A 20,302-nucleotide genomic window follows, 5' to 3' on the forward strand; every position below is an offset into this window, starting at 1 on the left:
TATGACAAATATTTGATCTTTTTTGAGTCACAGGGTTAAAATATGATCCCTCATATTTTGTGGTAAGAGCCTAAAGTCTCTGACATTCAAGAAGTCCTGCAATTCTTTTTATTGACAGAATAAAACGAAATGCCTGCCTGTTGGTTCTGTTACATGTACTACATAGAGTTCTCCAAACACTCTTCTCATGTAGAACTTCCTTGTTCCCACTCTTGCTTTTCCCCTCTGCTCACCAGAGCAACTAACAATGCTGTGGTGGCTTTTGCGCCATTTGTGATGCTTTCACGAAGCTTCTTTTCTTTGAGTACTATTGTACTGTAATTAAATAAATGGAGTCTGGTACTCATTGAAAATAAACAGCAACTGCAAAAGTTCTGCCTCTTAAAAAACTCTCTGCGTTGTTCTCTGTCCTGCCACGTAGATTCCAAGATCTCTACCGCTTCCTTGTGTTCAGAAAACAGATTCTTCATTTCGTCTTTGTCAGACAAATGCTTTATGAAACATGACCTATATTTTTCAGGCTGTGGGAAAAGGGTAAAAAAGTTTGAGGAAGTGACTAAGAAAAAGCGCAGGGTCGATACTATCTTTGATTTGATTAGTGGGACTGCCTAATTTACGTCTTGATCTTTGTCTTTATAAAAACGATGGCATGTTTTGGTACTCTGCTCCAGGCAGCCTCCTGGGGAGGAGTGCAGATGTGCTGAGCTATTTGGCTGCTGTGTGTGGATGGGATCAGAGAACCTCCTTGCTCCCTTATGAAGTCATCTCCTCTCGGCAGCCCAGCCTTTTTCCCAGCACTCCATGTTGGAACTTGGCTTTGACTTGCATAGTTCCATCGTGATGTAGATGGTCTTCCAGTTAAGTCCTGGAGAAATCTGCCCAACCATGGACAAGACATTTATGGCAAAGAAAAAAACCCTCTTTTACTGAAAGAAATATTTTACTGTAAAATTTTGATTTGGGGGTTGGGAAGCAGAGACTTGGTATCTGATTTCTGGGAAAAATCAATTTTTTGTGGCTTTCAAGGATATTTATGTGTGTTTAATTTCTCTAAATAATTTATATACTTAAGGCTAAGTGTAATGAGATTGTCACCATCCTTTTGTAGGGTTTCTTTTATTTTTTAAAGAAGGCGACAAAAACCTTTCATTACTTTTGCATTTTCAAAAAAAAAAAAAACCCAAAGGGGATTTAAAGTGTTCGATAAAATGTCTGTTCCTAATCTGTAGTTTTTTTTTAAAAAACCTTTTTAAAATGAAGCACTCTCAGAAGGTTACTTCCCATTTTCTAGGGTCTTTGGAGTTCATGAAGGTGCATTTTTAATCTGTCACATTCTTTCACCACCCAGAGAGAATATTTCCTTGTGCCTAGGATCCACCAGACCAGGAGCTTGAAACGTGAACTCTGTTGTCTGAATGTGGATGGAACTGAAACCTAGTCATCCCTAGTGCAAGAACAGATAATACCATGTCTCAGAATACTTCACCTGATCCATAAAAAAGGAGAAGACTGAAATGGTATCCCTGAGGCCTTCAGATAGAGGTTTAGATGGAGATAATGAAATTCCCTGGAGACCCACTTGCCAGTGACACCTTCCTCCTCAACCCATTGGCTGGCTGCCCCCGATATCAGCCAAGTTCCTAAAGACAAGATCAAGGCAACGGAGCAAGGCATGTCGCTCCTGGCTTCTGGTTTCTTACAGGCACCAGCACTAGGAGTGAAGATCTTGCTTTACCTACATCTGGACTGTGGAGTTTACATAGAGAATGTCTCCAGTACGAGGACAGGATTTAAAGAGGATGCACAGGATGATATTTGAATTACTGTTTGGTACAGACTTCAGTGTAATAGGCAAGTTACACTTTTATTACAGTTTTTGTTATCAAAGCTGCAAAAATACATTTTTTCAATTCAAAAATGTCTGATGATTTTCCAGACACAGGAAAATGAGAAATAACTGTTCTCTCATTCTCTTTCTCTCAATTGAAAAAAAAAGAAGAAGAAAGAGAGGGAGACAGAGAGGGAGATAGAGAGCGAGAGAGTTACAAGCACAGTTACATAGAAATGCAACAGCTATAGGCTTTACCCTGAATGTACCTAGCACATCTTTGTTTTTATTTCTTCTCTATTATAGACAGCTAGAGGTGGAAATATGCCTTAGAGAAAGAAAACAGATAGCAGACATTCAGGGGGGTCGTTTCATTTTAGTTATTCGACAGCCTGAGAAGTGTTTGATTTTTCTAAACAATAAGGTATCACATCAAAGTAAAGGTGTGCAGTATAAAGCTTTTCAACATTGTCAATGTTCTGACTGATTAAGTCTGCCTAAGAAAGTGCCTTTGCCCTGCAGAACGGTGTGGTCAAGAGTTGTAATATCTATGGATGGACATTATAAGGAATGACAAATTCTGGAGGGCTAGAGAAGCACATTTGGCAAGATGAAGGAGAATATCTCAGGATGTAAAGAGTATCAGAGCCATAATTTTTCATCACGTTCCATTACGTACAGATGGCATTATTTATAGTGAAAGTTAACTATAAACATTTCCCTGAAAGTGGTTATTACTGCTATTAGTTGCTTGTTTCTGCTCTAGATCTCCTTTGTAAAAATGTTTTACTTAACTGTGTTGTAAAAGGAGAGCAAGGTAACAGGGACAGAATTAAACTCTTCAGGTTGGCAGGTCTACCACTCAGGAAGTGGTCTAGGACAAGAAACTTAAACTCTTTAGAACGCAGCTAAGTTAGCTCAAATTTAAGAATGGGAACAGTAATACATACCTAGAAGTGTTTTGGAAAAGGGCCTACAGTAATGCCTGAAATATAAATTTCAATAAAGATTCTTTTATTTCATTTTCTACCTTTCTGAGTCAACTCATCTTGATTATGAGATTGCTATTAGGAGCAGTGAAAAGATCAGTGGACCAAGAGTCAAGATTTACATTCTGGTACCTGCTCCGATCGATACCAGCGACTAAGGAGAGTCACTCACTCTCTGGGCGTTGGTTTGCTTATCTGTTAAATGTGAAGATTGAAGTCCAATTCTGTTGTGTGACTCTGTTTTTCTAAATATTTAATGGAATAGCATTTCAATGTTAGGGATAGTAGTATAATAACTATATTAAGAATAAATCATTGTGGGGTCAAATTGATTTCTATATACCCTATCATTAATATTCATATCATTTACTGTAGTGAGTTGATGAAAGAAATGAAACATGTACATTTTGAAGACTGAAATTCTCTTGATAAACCTACCTTTTATCATTTAAAAACTATAATCATACAGGATGCATACAACTTGCAAAAGAAACTCACAAAGGAAGTATTATAAATGTGCACGCACAGGAGTCCAGGTTACTACAACTTTAAAATATGAGCTTCGGCGAACCTACTCAAAGAAATTCAGGGTGAAAAAAGGTTTTCTCCTTTAAACATCACTGTTCTGAGGTATTGTGTTTGGTATAGTATTCTAAGTAGGGACCAGAGAGAAGAATTACGAAGACGCTTCCATATTTGTATAGAAAGGAGTGCTTGCTATCCATTCCAGTGACCCCAGGGTCAAACTGATGTGCACCTTGGACTTATTTTGTTCCCGTTGTATAAACTCATACTTGACTTCAAAGAGAAGGATAATATAAAGTCTCTTTAAAAGGGGGCAGAGACCCTTTGTGTCAACTGATTGACCCTTTGCTCTGTAAGGTCCTATTGGAAGCTTTTGTAACACAATGCAGGGCACTCTTCCATGTGTGGGTGTAGTTTACCTAGTTGGGTGGGCCTGGCTGAAAACAAGTTTCACGTAAATATGAAAGAGTATGGTTTCACTTCTTGCGCACAAGGGAGGTGACTGATATACCCAAGGAGTCTCTGTCACTCAGAACAATTATTACTCTATCATGAGGGACGCTTTGAAAGACTGACGGGAAAAACAAGAGAATCTAGACTTCATGTAGGGTTGTGTGAGAGGAAGAGGATCTGTTTGATCCAATAAGAGAATTTCCTGCTCAGCCCTTTATTACCAGGGGCTTTGCAGATTGCGCAAGGACGCCGGCCTCCCCATTGGGCAGTCCCCGGGAAGGCAGTGGGGAATTCCTATGCTTTCCCTCTAGATCCCAGAAGGATCTCCTTTTCTATGTCTCAGGTTGGCAGAAACCTCCATCCTTACGCTTCCCTCAGATGGGACACGCAGGCTCTGTGGCGGCAGAAGCACGCTGCAACCAAGTTCTTGGGTGGTTTTACAGAGTTTCGTTTGCTCCCAAGAACTGACGGTATTCAATTGTCTAGAACTGGCCTGTCCTACGGGAGCCTGGGGGCTCGTTCCCCCCTAACCCAGAACTGGCAGCGCGGGGCGGGGAAGTGGGGGTGGGGATGTGGTGGGAGGGCAGTGGTTCCTTGCACACAGCGCGATGTTACTTAGGGAGTCGCTGAATGGGGAGTGCTGCTGTCCCCAAGCCGATTGGTACTTGTCAGGAAGAAACGCCGAGAGGTGGGAGTGCCTGGGGAGGGAGGCAGGCGGTCCCTACCGCAAGCGCGGGGAGCTGCCTTTCCGCCTCTCTGCCTTCTTTCCAAGCCTGGGCTCTTAGGAGTGGCTGAAGCAGCAGAGCGCTTCAGGAGCCTGTGAATGAACCCTCCTCCTCTTCCTCTTCCTCCTCCTCCTCGCCGAGTCTCCTCCTCGATGCTGACGGTACAGTGATATAATGATGATGGGTGTCACAACCCGCATTTGAACTTGCAGGCGAGCTGCCCCAAGCCTTTCTGGGGAAGAACTCCAGGCGGGCAGGCGAAGCAGCCGCGAACATTAAGTGCTGTGGACAGGCGCTGGACCAGCCCCGCAACCTCCCGCATCCTCCAGCACCGTCCCGCATCCTCCGCACCCATCCCCAGGCCACCGCGCGTCCTATGTGATCCGCCCAGGCAACGCCGAATCTATTCGCGCAGCTCTGCGGAGAATTGTTTCCCACAAACTGCACTAAGCCGCCTTTCAAGGTAATCACGTTTCTTTTGTTTCCCCCTAAAAAAACTTGTAGAAAAAAAAGCGAACTTAGAAAAAAGAAGTACATTGCAATTGATAGAAAGCTTTAATTAAGGCAAAAGGAACTAACTGTAGGGCTAAGTTAAGAAAATATAAGCACTTAAGAAATGCAGGTAACTTTCAGAAGGACGTTTGAAGAAACGAATACAGAGGGACCGTGGTGCTGAAAACGATCCAGACAAAAGAAGCCCGAAGTGGGGTGGGCGTAGAACTACTAACGGATTTGGGGGAAGGGAGGAAAGGGAATTGTGGAGAACCCCTAGAGAAGTCATAGGGTCTTGAGCTAGAGAGGAGAGAGGGACCCCTGGCACCTCGATCCAAATTTTTTTGTTAACCTGCTGAGGCAAAAGTTTGAATGGGGACTCCCGGACTTGCTCACGTACAAGTCCCCGAAGCCGCTTCTCTGCAGGCCACCTGGTTCCCGGACCCTGGTGTGCAGTCAGTTCTCTGCGTTCCTGGAAAGCCGCTCCAGGGCAGCTCCTGACGGGGCGACCCCACGTCCCAGCAGCTCGGGACCTGCGCGGACGTGATCCCCTCAGCCCGTAGGCAGCCTGGGGGAATGCCCGGCCGGGGGAGGTGCAGGGTGTCAGGGCTGCGTCTCCTTGGAGACTAGGGGGGTGTCAAGGCGCTCTCTGTTGCCCCTGCGGTCTTTTGTCCTGCGCCCTGGGCATGGGGGCTGTCCGGGAAGGAGCAGGCGAGGGGGGTGGGGTTGCTGGAGTATCGTGGAGATCTGGGAGGCGCCTGGGCGGGAAAAGCTCTCCCTAAACTAGCAGTGTGATGTGCTAGGATTTTACCGTACCCTGAAGAGCTAAGTGGAAGCTTTCACTCCCATTAAAACGAGCAAACCAACGCTCCGAGCACTCTGCAGACAAAGGTGGTGCGGGGACTCAAATCTGGAGCCTCTAGGACCAGTCTTCTCGCCCCGGCAACCGCAGCCCTCCTTTTCTTTCCATTTCCCCACCCCCTCCCAGCTCTCTGCCCAAGTTGAGCAACTTTATTGGCCGGTAGAGAGGCCACGGAGAGCGGAGAGCGTGTGCCGGCAGCCCCGCGGGACGCCCTCGGTTGAGCGTCCCACCGCCCTGCAGAGTCGTGGGTGCTGACGGGCGACATCCCTGGTGCTTGTGGACTAGGGAGCCTCAGGGCTGTCCCGGCTCGTAGACTGTGTCACTGGGCGGGTCACGGTCAGCGTTTAGGCATCGGATATTGAGGTAGAAAAATAATGTCATAGCCTAAACTATTTGCTCTGGGATCCAGCTGCACAAGAGCAGGTCTGGCATGCCCCCGGAAGATGCTGCGGGACGAAGGAGAGATCTATGCGGGGCCTGGAGAGCTGTCCCGCCGTGCGCACACCCACAGGCGAAAAGGCAGTCTCGCTGTCTGTGTTCCTTGTCTCATCTTTGTCTCTCCCACGTCTCCATCTTCTCCTTCTCCCTTCCCCTCTCCCATGCTCTGCCGTTCGGCCTAGCTCCTGCGTCCCCTCCCCCATGGCTGACAAATGAATGGCTAGTGTGAAATCCCTGCCTCCCCTGTCCGCAGACGCTGGCTAGAAGGGAGGAGCGAGGGAGGAGGTGCGCTCCTTGGGATCAGCCAGCAGTTGCTTGCAACGGGCTAGCAGAACTCAGACGTCTCGGAACAAGGAGCTTGTGGCGGGTGTGGGCGCCCCCTGATGGAGAAATCCAGCACATGTGGAGGAAAACGAGCCCTTCCACCAGAGCGAGTCGTTTTCACAAGGATGGAGGACCCCTTTAGCCGTAGTTTTCTACTCAGAATCTGAAACATAAATCTAGGGGTTTGAAGAACCCAGGAAGGAGACCCTTGTCTTTGAGAAGTTTCAGAAGTGCCTTCCCCCGCGTCAGCCAGGATAAGCGGCCAGTTTGCAGCTTGGCGCATGAACACTCTTTGGCAGGGAGAATCCAGGTTTTGGGTGGGCAAGGGAATGAAGGATGATGCTCAGTTTTGGGTGTCACTGTAAGAAAGAAAATACAAAAAGTCTTGCTTTTGTAAATTTTACTAGGGCCTATGATCACTTGAACACAAAGCTGGGGCATCGCCCCAGGGCATTGCAAAAGAAGGGCCCCCTGATCCAAAGTTTACAGCTCCTCAGCGTCAGGACAATCGAACCTGTAAATTTGGAAGGAGACCGCCAGGAAAAAATAAGGGGAGAAAGGGGAAAGGAAAGGGACAGTGGGGAAAGTAGGAAGAAGAAAGCAGCAGAGTTAGGGCTGTTGCACGCAAACTGCTGGGAGCTGACCCGCAGGGTTCGTTTCGAGACGTCGGGCTGAATTTCGCGTCTCTTTTTAAAATAGTGTTTTAAGCCCGAGAGCGACAACCAACGCGACTGAAGCGGCTCATACGGTGGAAGGGTGGTTAGGGGAGGAACTAGCCCCTTGCAGCGGCTGGGGCCGGGGGCCTTTTTTGACCCGCTCAGCACCCCCGGGGCTAAAACCTGCCCCCGGCACTCTGCAGCCCCGGAGTTCACCATCCGCCGCCACGTGGGCTGAGCTTCAGCTACGGGCCCGAGACGGGTGTGACTTCTTGGGCTCCAACACAGCTGTCCAGCGGAACCAGCGGTCCGCTCAGACTGGGAGCTGGACGGGAGCCTCGTGGGTCCCCGCCCAGAGGCCACTGGAGGCGGGGCTTTGCTCCGCCGCAGGCCGGGGGCGGGGCGGGACCCAGACGGGGAAGGCGGGGCGGGGCCCCAGACGGGGAAGGCGGGGCGGGGCTACCCGGTGGGAGCCCTGGGGCCGCTCACTCAAAGCTAAGGGAGTTGGCTGCTGCTGTAGGCGACCCGACTTTTACCTGACCACACTAAGCACACTTATTAAAAGAATGACTTTTAGTTTTTCCTCTTGGGAGCAGTAGGAGTTTTTGCCTTGAGACAGAGAAGAAGCAAAGGTTTACTCCAAGAAAATTTTATTTTTGGGGTGGGAAATATGAGATGATTTTATCCTGTGTTAAATACGTTCAGGTCGGTTTAAAGACCTTGTTTGTTGTTATTGTTTTTACAGGATAATCACATTCAAGGCTGTTATGGAGAGTTATTGTTGTTGCCATTGTTGACAGGACTGATAGAATTCTATCTATGACCTCAAATACGAATGAGGCTACGGAGGGTGGGGGGCGGTCCCTGTGCCTCACCGGCCTCAGAGTGGGCGGCCGTAGTGGGAACTCCTCACTTACTTATGAGATGACTGAACGAGTGACTCGAGGGAATGTGTCACAGATGAGACACTGCCACCTACAGCCGCATTTTAATTTCTCCTACTCCTCTTTATCTTAGAAGTACAGAGTTTTAATGATCTTTTCAATCTCACATTCTGACATCTAACTAACTGATCTTCTTTCCTTCTCTTTTTGACTCCTAAAACCTGTGACGTAATTGTTTTAAGTACTCTTGGCAATTGTGCCAAACGTACCGTTAAAAAATTCATGTAGAGTTCTAAAATAGCATGTTGTCAGTTTAATATAAAAACAGGAAGGCACCAGTGAAAGCAACAACTATTTTTCTAAGATAAAATCTCAGTGCCCTGAAGGCTGTGCTCAATTGGTTGGGCATCTTTCTGCCACGCTAAAGGTCACTGGTTTCAACCCTGATAACGGTATTGGCCTAGGCTGCAATTTGGTCCCCATGTTTCTCTCAACGAAATTTCTCTCCTTTCTCCCTCCTTTCCCTTCTCTCTAGAAATAAATAAATGGAAAAAAAAATCTGTTCCCAGTTTGGGCAATATATAACATGGAATGTCAGCATATCAAGTAGAAGGTCTTGGGGACTGACTTCTAGTTCTGAGCTCTGAGTTAAGAAAGGAATATTTTATGGTTGTATATGCCTGTCTTGTCTAATGCTGCAAAGGGTCCCAATGGATTCCAAAGTGATTGAGCAATTACTTCCTCCAGCAGGAAGTCCACAGTCCCTAATCTTCTGTGGGTGGTGGGGAGAGGGATGAGATTCAAGAAAATCACTAAGAATTAATGTAAGAATTCAAAGTTATTATTTTGTTTTTCTTAGTTAAAAAAGGAATTAAAAGATATTCCTAAATTGTATTTCCAGCTTTTAAAAATGAAGTTTGAAAAAAAATCCTCCTAGATTTACATATGTTTACAAACACAGGTTTCTTCTCTTTCTTCTTTTCCTCTACTCTTACAAACTGAAAGGGTCTAATATTATGGGATCTCTATATTCATACCCTCATAAATCCAGTTTGGAAAGGATCTAAAAAGCTAACTTAAAGCCGAATATAATTTATATTAAGGACATAGTCATTGTTTTCTCTTTCCTCGCATTATTATGCTTAAGGACATCGGGGTTAATGATTGGTCACTTATGGAGCATGGGAGCCTTTGGAATACAAAGATCAACCAAGACTGTTCCCAAGAGTAATGAAACTAAGCTCTCCTTTCCTACTGGGGTTTAACGTATTTGTTGACTTTATTCATGGGCAAACATCACTAGACACTGTATTTAAAGTGGGCTTTTGCCCTGTGACAGAGCAGAACTTTTCAAGATACATGGTTCTTTTGAGGGAAAGAATGAATGACTGTAGTAAGCTATTATGTCACCACCCACCTAAAGAAACCAGTTAGGACTCACAGACCCTCATTGTTGGAGGTTACTAGCTCTGGTCTGAGAAAATATGCTTTGTTGTAGAGGTCTATACTTTATGAGAAAACACAAGGCCCGTACTCTCTCTGGTTTGGAATCAGAACAAGGGGATTTAGAGAGAAATGCCTTGGCTGAGATCCACTTCAAGGAATGAATTTTTGCCAGTTTCCTCTGGTAGGCTAGATGTGGTAAATGACATATATATGTATATATTCTATATCTATGTATATTCTCCGGGATTTTTGACTTTTCTAAGTTACTATCACTGAATATGCAAGGACTACTTGTGTTTCAGTGGTTAGTGCAAAGTACCTTTGTTTAATGTGTTTGTCAGTCACGTTTCCTGAAATTCCTCTAGATAGATCAATAATCTAAAAAAGGGTCTAAATCCATATCTACATTTAAGTTTACCTTATTTCTGTGTGTATATAAACACACACACACACCACAATTCTACCTGGTTTTTCTAATCTAAGAATTTTAAGAGATGCTTATGTCCATAAAAGTGAGACTACATCACCTGTAGTAAACATATGAAGTAATCTTCATATATATAATATGAAGATTATAATCTTTGTATAACTAAATCATTGAGTTTACATTACCTGTGTGGTAGAGTGGAATAAGCACCAGACTTGGAATCAGAAAGTTGACTTGCACTTAACCAGCTGAGGAAACCAAATTAAGACACAGCTTCTAGACCTTTAGTGTCAGAATCAAAAGGATAAATACCTGTGGAAAGGCTTTTGCAAATGGAAAACTATACAAATAAGTGGTGCTATTATATTATGAACATGGGATTCAGATTGATCAATTCTATAACCTTAATAATGACAGCATTACATAAATATGTATTTTTTGACTAAATATATACAATGAGTTAGGGGTATATTGTTTTAAGAATTGCCTAGTTTCATTGAAGAGAATCCAGAATCTAGAAATAGGATGAGATTGACATGAAAATTCGTTGGGAAAAAAAGAAGATTATTCAATAAGTGGTTTGGGGACAACCAATCAGTTCACTCACAGAGTCAAGGTCTACCTCATTTCTTGTCATAAAAAAAGTTAAGACGTATCAAATATAAAATGTAGAGAATGATACTTAAAGAAAATGTCATTTTCTTTAAGGCTCATCATGGAACTGCTGAAATCAAAGATGCTACATTCATCTGATGGAACACTTTGCAGCTAGAAATAACACAGAAAAAAATGTATTCGTTGGTTTGGAACATTTTCCAAAGTGCATTATATTTTAAACGAAGAAAGTAATGTGCTAAATAGTGTATGTAATATGCATCTAATTATGTGAAAAAAGGACATACTCATTAATTCAACAAATATTTAATGAATATCCTGTGCATTGTGGATGCAACGAAGAACAAAATGCCACAGACTGCTTTCTTGGAGCTTTTACAATGGTGGAGAAAGAAAGGCCATTTTACCAAATACATTCATGAAATGCTGATAAGTGCTCTGATGAAATGGGAGCAGGGAAAATGGAATAGAGAGTGTACTATGTTTTCCAGGCAGAGAACAGAGCAGCAGTGAGTGCTAAGGGGCACTGACATGAAAAAGCTTAGCCAAGTCCAGGTTCAGGAGTCTAATCGCAGCTTAGACATAAATTCATGTGGTGCCATTTCTTCTGTGATGTAAATTTATGAAATTTCATGTCTAAACCACGAGAGATTTCTCCCTGTATTACAGCAATTCCTCCTGTGAAAAAGCACCCAGGAGCAATCTGATAGACAATGGTCATTACTTCCACTTTGTGGCTGAGGTGTCCTAGACAGCTGGTTGTCTGGGGTAACTAATTTGAAGACTAGAAGGCAAAACCACTATGCCTGTGTCTCTAAGTCACTCTTTGCTCAATGGGGCTTCCCCAAATGAAGGGAGAATATTAAATGTCTGTTTGCTAGAACTTGGGCTCTTTCTTTCTCTGAGCAGCCCATTCGTGGAGTGACATTTATCCTCTGTGTAGTCATTTCTCATGGGTAGGAGTCTGGCTGACCTTGTCTCTTGTGTCTCCCAAGCAATTAGACAGCTGCAGTCAGCTGTGTCTTGATTGTTCAAAGACACTTTTCTCCTCACTGACTTTACTGGAGTGGAAAGCTAAATATAGGCACAGTTCTCCTATCTCCCAGGTCTTTCTATGCAGACAGACTTGTTATCACTAATAGATTATGCCTTCAAGACTGACAGGAAGAGCAGAGGAATAGAAATAGGGGTCTGAGTGGTGCTGAAAACAAACAAACAAAAAAGAGACTTGAGAAAGTCTCATTTATTAGAAAGACACATACCATATGATCTCACTTATAAGAGGTATCTAATGAACAAAATAAACTAACAAGCTAAATAGAACCAGAGATATGGGAACATGGAACAGACTGACAGTGGCCAGAGGGGAGGGGTGGGGGGGATGATGGTGGGAAGAAGGAGGAGGGGCTAGTCAGAGAGCGTGTATGAATGAGGCACAGATGTGGACAATGGTGTAGAGATTGACTGGGAGTGGGGGGTGGGATGGGTGAAGGAGAGCAAAGTGGGAAAATTGGGACCACTGTAATAGAACAACAATGAAAAAATAAAGTTCCTCATTTAGTAAGATCAAACACAGAAGGAAAATAACATGACTTAAAAACCATGAACATGGACATAGCCTTAAGAAAATTAAAGAAATGAATGAAGGCACATACACTGAGGTATTTGCTAAAGAGATAAATGTCCATCCTTTAAATTAAGGGGTATAAATTCTGTGCCTACAGGGAACAGGCATGGAATAGAAATGGATGAGAAGCCCAATGGGGCCAGTGATAACCTTGAGCACACAGAGCCAAGGTGAGAGGCTGCTGCTTGCTTAGTGCTAAGGATTGCCCTGGTAGAATATGAATCTAGAGTTGCTAGATCTGATTTTTTCAAAAAAAGTCACAGATTTGAGACTTAGTGTGAAAACTCCAATTTTTAAATGGTAGCCACTTACTCAGACATAATTTTACAAATGTATTTAAAACATGATCTGTCTCTCCCTTGTATTTTCAATGCAGTGGCACCATTACTTAACCTTGTCTTGGGATGATTTTAAGTGATGAGGGTATTTGTTATACTCACATAGATGAAAGACCCCTTTTCCTATTCCATCAAATAAAGAGGACACTTTTATAAGCATGAAGTGTGGTACATCGAGTTTAGGCTTTGAGTATCTGACTTAGAGGGGATTAAGGTGCAGGAGACACATTCCTGGATCAGGATCACACCTCTCCTCTGGGTTTTGAGATACAACACTCTAGATATTGACAAACATCAGTTATTATTGCATCATGGTAAAGATTCAACTAGACTGATATAAATGTGTTTCAGGTCTTAATTAACTTGCTGTCCGTTGCTTCAAAATGTGTTTCTGAATAGGAAATGGAGGCATAGTCATACATTTGATTGGTGTACAAATCTTCAAGGGTCTGTTGGCACTACGGCAGTATTGTGGGAGTTAGGAAGCTGAATATGATGCAAGCTGTGCCTCCCAGAGCTAGTCCTGCAGAGGACATAAAACGCGTTTACAAGGACTGATTCAAAGCACATAGGACAATTTATTGTAAACGTGAAGTTGCACATTGATTCTATAGGAGTAACCCGGTTATGATTTTCAAATCCAACAGAGTCAAGTACTTTTCTTTTTACTATTAATAATATGAAACCAGGAAGAGAACATCTGTAGAAAGACTGAATTAGTAACTTTTAAATTTAATTTTACTTATTTTTTTATTTCATATATTTATTTCTAGAGAGGTAAAGAGAAGGAGAAAGAGATGAAGAGAAGTATCAATGTGTGGTTGCCACTTGCACGCCTTGCACTGGGGTCCTGGCCTCTAAGCCAGCTGTGTGCCCTAGACTGGGAACTGAACCAGGGACCCTTTGGTTTGCAGGTTGGCACTCAGTCCAGTTAGCCTGAATCCACAGGGCTGAATTAGTACTTTTAATAATAAATATTGAATATCTGGTATACCTTATCAATGAGCTATATGTCATATGAGTTATTTTATCAGTTCTTACAATCATGTCAATAATTAATCTTCTTTTCAGTAGTTAATTTCATAACTAATTAGCTACTGAAAATAAGAGGATTAATAATTTACCCCAAATCACAGAGTATCTGTAGAGGACTCAGAACTTGAATCCAGGACCATCTAACAGTGGAGCCCAGACTTTTAACATTATACTTAGAAATATTTCCCCCCCAAAATAGAAATGTTGAGAACAATTTTAAAGGGTGATAAGAAATTATGGTTTATAAGTACATTGATAGAAAGTTTTCTTATTTGGATTCTGTTAATACTCATAGAATACATTTTCTTTAATAGTGTTTTATGATACGATCTAACATTTTATTTTTTGGAAACAACTATAGAATATGTGAAATTGATATCTTTATTTTTCCCTGAAATGTTGCAATGGCATTGAGAAATAGGTGAATACTTTCTGTTTGCTGAGGTATCATAGAAGAAATCCAGAAATGTAGAAATCTAACTTCCCAGTTAGTGTTTAACAACATTTATTAGAATATTTTAGTGATTGTATGCTGAATAATAAACTTAATTGTCATGGTTTATCAACTATATGCTTTTCATTGTGAGTTGTCCAATGGCCTATAGATGAAAAATACACATACAATGTATTAGGCTAAAAAATGCTCTTTAGGAAATATCTGGAATTTTGTAATTTTGTGTTAGATCAGTTCTAACACATTTCAAGATATATGAAAATAAATCATTCAAATCAAGATGAGTATACAGGAAAAATTAATACCTGGCATAAATTATGAAATTGAAGTTGAATTTATTTATTTATTTTTCAGATTCTATTTATTTATTGTTAGAGGGGAAGGGGAGGAGAGAGGGAGAGAAATATCAATGTATGGTTGCCTCTCATGAGTCCTCTGCTGGGAACTGGCCTGCAACCCAAGCATGTGCCCTGACTGGGAATCAAACCGTGATCGTGTGGTTCGCAGGCCCGTGCTCAATCCACTGAGCTACACCAGCCAGGGCTGAAATTGAATTTAAATTTGACTTTGATTCCTGTCGCTTTTGGTTGTGTTCAATCTACATTTCCTAAATAAAATGGAGTTAATATATTTTCTAAGGAAATTGTTAGGAAGTTATTTAGGACATCAATGCATTCAGCTACAAGTAACAAAAAGCCCTTATTTTACCGGTTTTAAATAATAAAGGAATTTATTATTTTATGGAGAAAAAAATTCAAAAGTTCCCTCTAGGCTCCCTCTAGGTTTAAGCTCTGTTCCTTCCAGTTCTTTCTCAGCTTCACTCCCGGAGGCTATCCTATCCACTCAGAGATGCAAGATGGCTACAACGGTGAGAGAAGAAAAACCTTGTCATCACAATGTGCAGTGAGGAAGAGCAACCATCTCTTCCTTTTCTTTTCTCCCTTCCTTTTCTTAAGATGAATATACCTTTCCCAGGAACACCTTTTAGAAGGCCTGCAGAGATTTCCTCACATCTCATTGGCCAAAATTGCATTATGTATTTATTTCAAAACTGATTATTGGTGACAAGAATGGGATTTCCTTAGGACAATCGGAATCACTCTTTGGACTGGGTTTTGACCCTGGCTCCTTTAAAGTATATGGCTGCATGTAGGAGGGTAGCTACTATAATGGAGTCAGAGTTTTGCAGGAAAGGAGAAAGAAGAGTGGCTATTTGTAGCCACCCAACAATGCCTGTTATGGAAGAGTTCTAAATGTGACTGAGAAGGGAACAACTGTGGAGAGCGAATAATCTGCAGTTCTTCAGAGATTGGCCCTTTGATTTCTAGATGGTCCCCAACACTGGTACTTACCATCCTCATAATTACAGTTTCATAGAAATTTGAGCTGGAAGGGACCACTAGGAGTCTCAGTTTATTAAAATGTTCTTCCCAAAGTCACACAATAAATTAATGGCAAAGCCAGGGCCCAGTGGGTTTCTTGACTCAGTCTGAATGTTTTCTTTCATGCTTTACCCTTCAGACGTTACAACTGTTGGGATGGCTTTAAAACTCATGGCCAGCCCTGGCCTTTTTTTGTAATTAACAGTTCTTCATAATATATTTATTTGTTTGTTAAACCTCCTAGAAATTAAATTGAGTCTGTGCTTTTGAAAAGCCTGCTGAAGTCTTTGCTGTCTTTTGATACCGTGTGCATGAACCACCAGCAGGTTCCTTCCCACCTCACATTTGATGCGAATCCTTCTTTCAGCATCTCTCCCTATTGCTTCTATCTACTCTTGCTCCATCTACGGCCAGTTTCCTGTTTCTAAATAGACTTTGTGGTCACCCTCCTCTCGGTGCCAGCTTTTAGCCACCAGTAATGAGGGCTGTGGTCTTTACTGTCCTTCCGACAGCCTACCCAAATTGTGGCTGTCCCACACATTCATATTGTTATGTCCCCAAATCGGGTCCTGGGATTATTTTGGTAACCACAGCACCACGTGAGAGTTAAACTAATAGTGTCGAGACACCTCCTATTGCAATTTCCTCTCCTATTTTTACTATCCAAGAGGAGCTGCTTCTGGTACTCTTTTTATGTCCAATGTACAAATAGCGTGTGATTTACAGCCCTCCACAAACCTGAAAGCTTATGATTTACTTTGGATTTTTCTTCATTTCTAGGACAAGATGTTGATTCATATAAAGAGCATCTTACTGATGTGCTCTACCTTAATAGCAACCCATGCACTGCATGAAGGTGAGTGTGGTCACAATTTGTTTGGTGCTAAGGGAAATGAAGATTTAAGTGCTAGAGCATGTAATGGCAATATGGAATAATTAGAATAAAGGATGAATCTTTTCTCTATTCAGTGCTGAAAACTTTTAGTTAAAATGTTATTAGGCTGAAAACAGTGGTTTTAAATAAATCAGTCAAAATAACAAATAGAATGCTAAAGAAGCAGGTGGGCTTACAGTGACTTCCCACATTACTTTCTGATTGTGCAAAAGGTTCACACAGTCATCCCTGGTATCCATGGGCAGTTGGTGCCAGGCCCTCCCCACAGGTACAAGAATCTGTGGATGCTCAAGTTCCTTGTATGTAAGGGCATAGTATTTGCATATAACCTATGCACATCCTCCCATATACTTTAAACCAATAATGTCTAGATTACTCACAATGCCTAATATAATATGAATGCTATATAATAGTTGTTATACCGTATTATTTAGAGAATGTGTTCAAGTACAGAGGCAACCATCTAGACTTAACTCATCAGCAACATAACATTAAAAAATATTTTCAATCTTCAGTTGGTTGAATCTGTGGATGCAGAATGTGTGGATATGGAGGGCCAGCTGCATGTATCACTGGGCAAATTTCTCATCTTCTTCAATAGTCCTCAAAGACTTTCATATAAAAAAGATTGCCATACCCTCAGGAGACTAGATTTTGAGAAAATTCAAGAAGATAAAGAGAAGACTGACAGCCAAGTATTTGCACCTACTTCCCTTTCTTTTTTCTCTCCTTGTCAGAGTAACTGGATACATTCACATAAACTATTTTTCTTAGCTTTAAATTAGATGTCCACCAAATGAATATTTCATAATTCCAAATCCATAGACTATGATTCATGAACAGTACTGCCTTGAGCTGCAGTGATCTACTCTTGTTTGGGTGCCTCTCTGGACACAACATCTACCTCTTTCTCACACTCACCCTATCTTTCAGGATCTTTGAAGTATTTTGCCATTCCATACACAGACTTTCATATTACCCGGTTTTTTCCTGTGTAATTTTTCTGCTTGGCAGTCCAATCTCTTGTTCTCTACACTTCTTCTTCAACTCATTCTTCAATACTCAACATTTTAAGTATCACTTCATCTATCCATCCATTTATTTAGTCACCCATCCACCCTTTACCCTATCCATTCATGTAACTACCAACTGACAATGTTGTTTGAATACCTTCTATGTTCCAGGTTTAATTATGGGTATACAGGACCATTGTCCTGGATTTCATTAAAATTAATCTCCTAGTTATATGAGACAGATGATAAACACATAAATAAACAATTCAGGTACTTTTAGATTGATCAAAATAAAGCAGTGTGACATCATAAGGAATGATCTGGGATCGGGGGAGGTGGCAAGGCCTCTTTGAGAAAGCGAGACTTAAATTGGGATAGAAATGACTCAGATGGCTCTTAGAGTCTAGGGTCCACCAATCTGTTAACAGTTCAGGAGCTGACTTTTTTACATTTTCAAGCATAAAGGTGAACATCACAGAAAGGAAAGGGTAATGGCATCTGGTGAAGAGGGAGGGCATAGAAAAGAGATCCAGAGAAGGGAGTTGGTTTGGGTAGGTAGTAATAGAAGGGGAATTACAGAGGAAGTGGTGGTAGAACCTGGAAGGACAGAGCAACCATCCTCATTTAAAACAAAGTTTAGACTTTCTGCTTAAAAAAAAGAAAAGAACTTACCCCCTAAATTAAAAAACAAAACAAAACTATGGTATAGCTCCTTGACAGTATGTTAACATAGTATAATAGTAATAATAACTAAAAATATTGAGTAATTTTAATGTGTTAGACCTTGTTGAAAGTATTTTGCATAGTTAGTTTATTTAATCTTAACTCTCTAATGATACATCCTTTTATTCTCCTGATTTGGCAGATGAGGAAACTGCAGTATCGAAAAGTTTGCAGGCATAGCTAATGTAGAAGACCATACATCAATTTAGTGCTGGAGCCAGGAGCTGAACCCAGGCAGTTGGGCTCCTTCACCTTTACTTCCTGAAAATGCTGAACAAGACAGCTCCTGAACTGTTAACAAATTGGCGCAGCCTAGACTCTAATAGCTGTCTGGGTCGTTTCTATCCCAATTTAAGTCTTACTTTCTCAAAGAGACCTTACCACCTTCCCCCTAACCCAGGCCATGCTCTTTTCACTCCAAGAACCGAGTTCTTGGTAAATCTATGATCATGATTAAGACATGTGATTAGTTGGGGCTGATTTCAGAAGAATTTAATTTTTTTTCATATGAGAGGAGAAAGTTGAACAGGTGATCTACATGAAACAGATTTGCGAAGTTCACGGTGAAGTAGACCAAAGCACCTGGTTGTGAGTCAACACAAGTGCTTATATCTCAAGTTTTTTTTCTTTTTATTCTTAGGCTTTCAAAGGTCAATAACTAACATTAAGGAAAACCCCATGTACTGGTTATTGGCTTTATTTTAATTCATGAAGAGCTCTTTGCTTTAACAATACCTATTATATTGATTATCCAGCACTGACCTACTTATTTGGATATTCCTCTAATATTAGTAACTAGAGTCACACACAGTCATGCATAAATAAATGAATGAGAGAATAATATTTATCACCTGAGAAAGTGATAAATTCCCATACTCTCAATGTGACATGTTTTGGCCAAAGTCTCTGTGTGCATAAATGTGTTTGGTCAAATAATGTAGATGGAATTTACATCGTCTTTCTTCTGAAGAATGTACTGACAGAGCATGAAAGGTAATTGATTTCCATTATTTAGTCATTTCTCCCTTGCAATACTCACTTGGATCACAAACCGTCTGGTGGGAACAGAAAACTTTTTGTCAGCATTCATTTTTATTACTTGCATTGTCAGAATTTCAGACAAGTTTGTGCAGGTAGCAGCTTTCTTTTTTTAAACAAGGATAATCCATAAACATTATCCTCTGAACTACTAAATTTCTTTCTTAAAATATTTAGATTTAGTGAACTTAGTTCTTGTGATCCAGTGCATTAAGACCCAAGATTTCATACACAAAAGAGCTGACCACACAGTGTTTTGTTTGTCTTGGATTCTACATGGCATATACATTTATATCCAACCAAAGGTTTTAATTTGGGGGGGGGAAATTTGCCTTTTGACATTATTTTGTTCCAATATAGCTTTTCATTACAGCAGTGCTATTGAGCGAGCGCTACTCAAGTTTCCGAGACTCTCCATTGGAGAGACTGGGTTGCGTCCTCTTTCTGCCTCCCCACATCTACAACTGTGAAGAGAACTATAATTAAGTTATAAATACTGAAGAATTCTAAGTCACTTACTTAAAATCATTTTATAAGGAGGTAGTAAAGAATCTTACAATTTAAACCACCATTGAGATTGATGATGAAGTTTATTCTCCATTAAAAATGCAAGACTTTATTTCTGCTGAGGTCAATCATCGAAATAATTCTTCAGGAAGGTAGATGAGATTTTCTAGAAATATGATAAATGTAAATTAAAAGATTTTTGGTCACAGAATCCTCACCCCTTTCCTTCTCAGGACCCCTATTCCTGGCCAAAAAAATGAGCAGTCCTTATCTGCCTAACGAGTTCCAAATTAAAGGCCTATGAAACAGGTGGTGGTTACTCTCTGGAAGTCCTGTATAAAGTGGACTTTATAGATTTATTTAAAAGATTATGAAATTTCTAACACTTTTCAGTTCAGATAGCCATCAGAAATAGGATAGGTGTAGACTGGAAAGGAACTAAAACTAATTTAGGGACAGGGGAAGAACCCAATAAACACCAAAGCTGAAAGATGCCTTGATTAGGTGTAAGGAGACATGTTCGGGTCCAGGTCTGTCGCCAGCCAGCTGGGATCTTAACAGTCAGTTCTTCAGTGAAGCATCCTTGTAAGGTATTAGACCGGTTTCACTCTGAGGATGGGGTTAAG

General features: G+C 41.5%; 1 protein-coding gene across 3 annotated transcripts in view; it reads left to right on the forward strand.

Annotated features, from left to right (window-relative positions):
- Window positions 1-4,483: 4,483 nt before the first annotated feature.
- Window positions 4,484-20,302, forward strand: part of VCAN (versican) — a 108,134-nt gene continuing 92,315 nt past the window's right edge. For 2 of the 3 annotated variants that reach the window (XM_037032232.1, XM_037032230.1), the window contains exons 1-2: window positions 4,484-4,983; window positions 16,281-16,356. In XM_037032232.1, coding sequence (XP_036888127.1) covers window positions 16,287-16,356 — 70 coding nt within the window. In that variant the 5' untranslated portion in view covers window positions 4,484-4,983; window positions 16,281-16,286. The remainder of the gene's footprint in view (window positions 4,984-16,280; window positions 16,357-20,302) is intronic. The other variant, XM_037032231.1, reaches the window with a different exon arrangement.

The sequence above is a fragment of the Sturnira hondurensis genome, unplaced genomic scaffold (assembly GCF_014824575.4).
Source record: "Sturnira hondurensis isolate 20B ecotype Veracruz unplaced genomic scaffold, ASM1482457v3 Scaffold0021354, whole genome shotgun sequence".
NCBI classification, from domain to species: Eukaryota; Metazoa; Chordata; class Mammalia; order Chiroptera; family Phyllostomidae; genus Sturnira; species Sturnira hondurensis.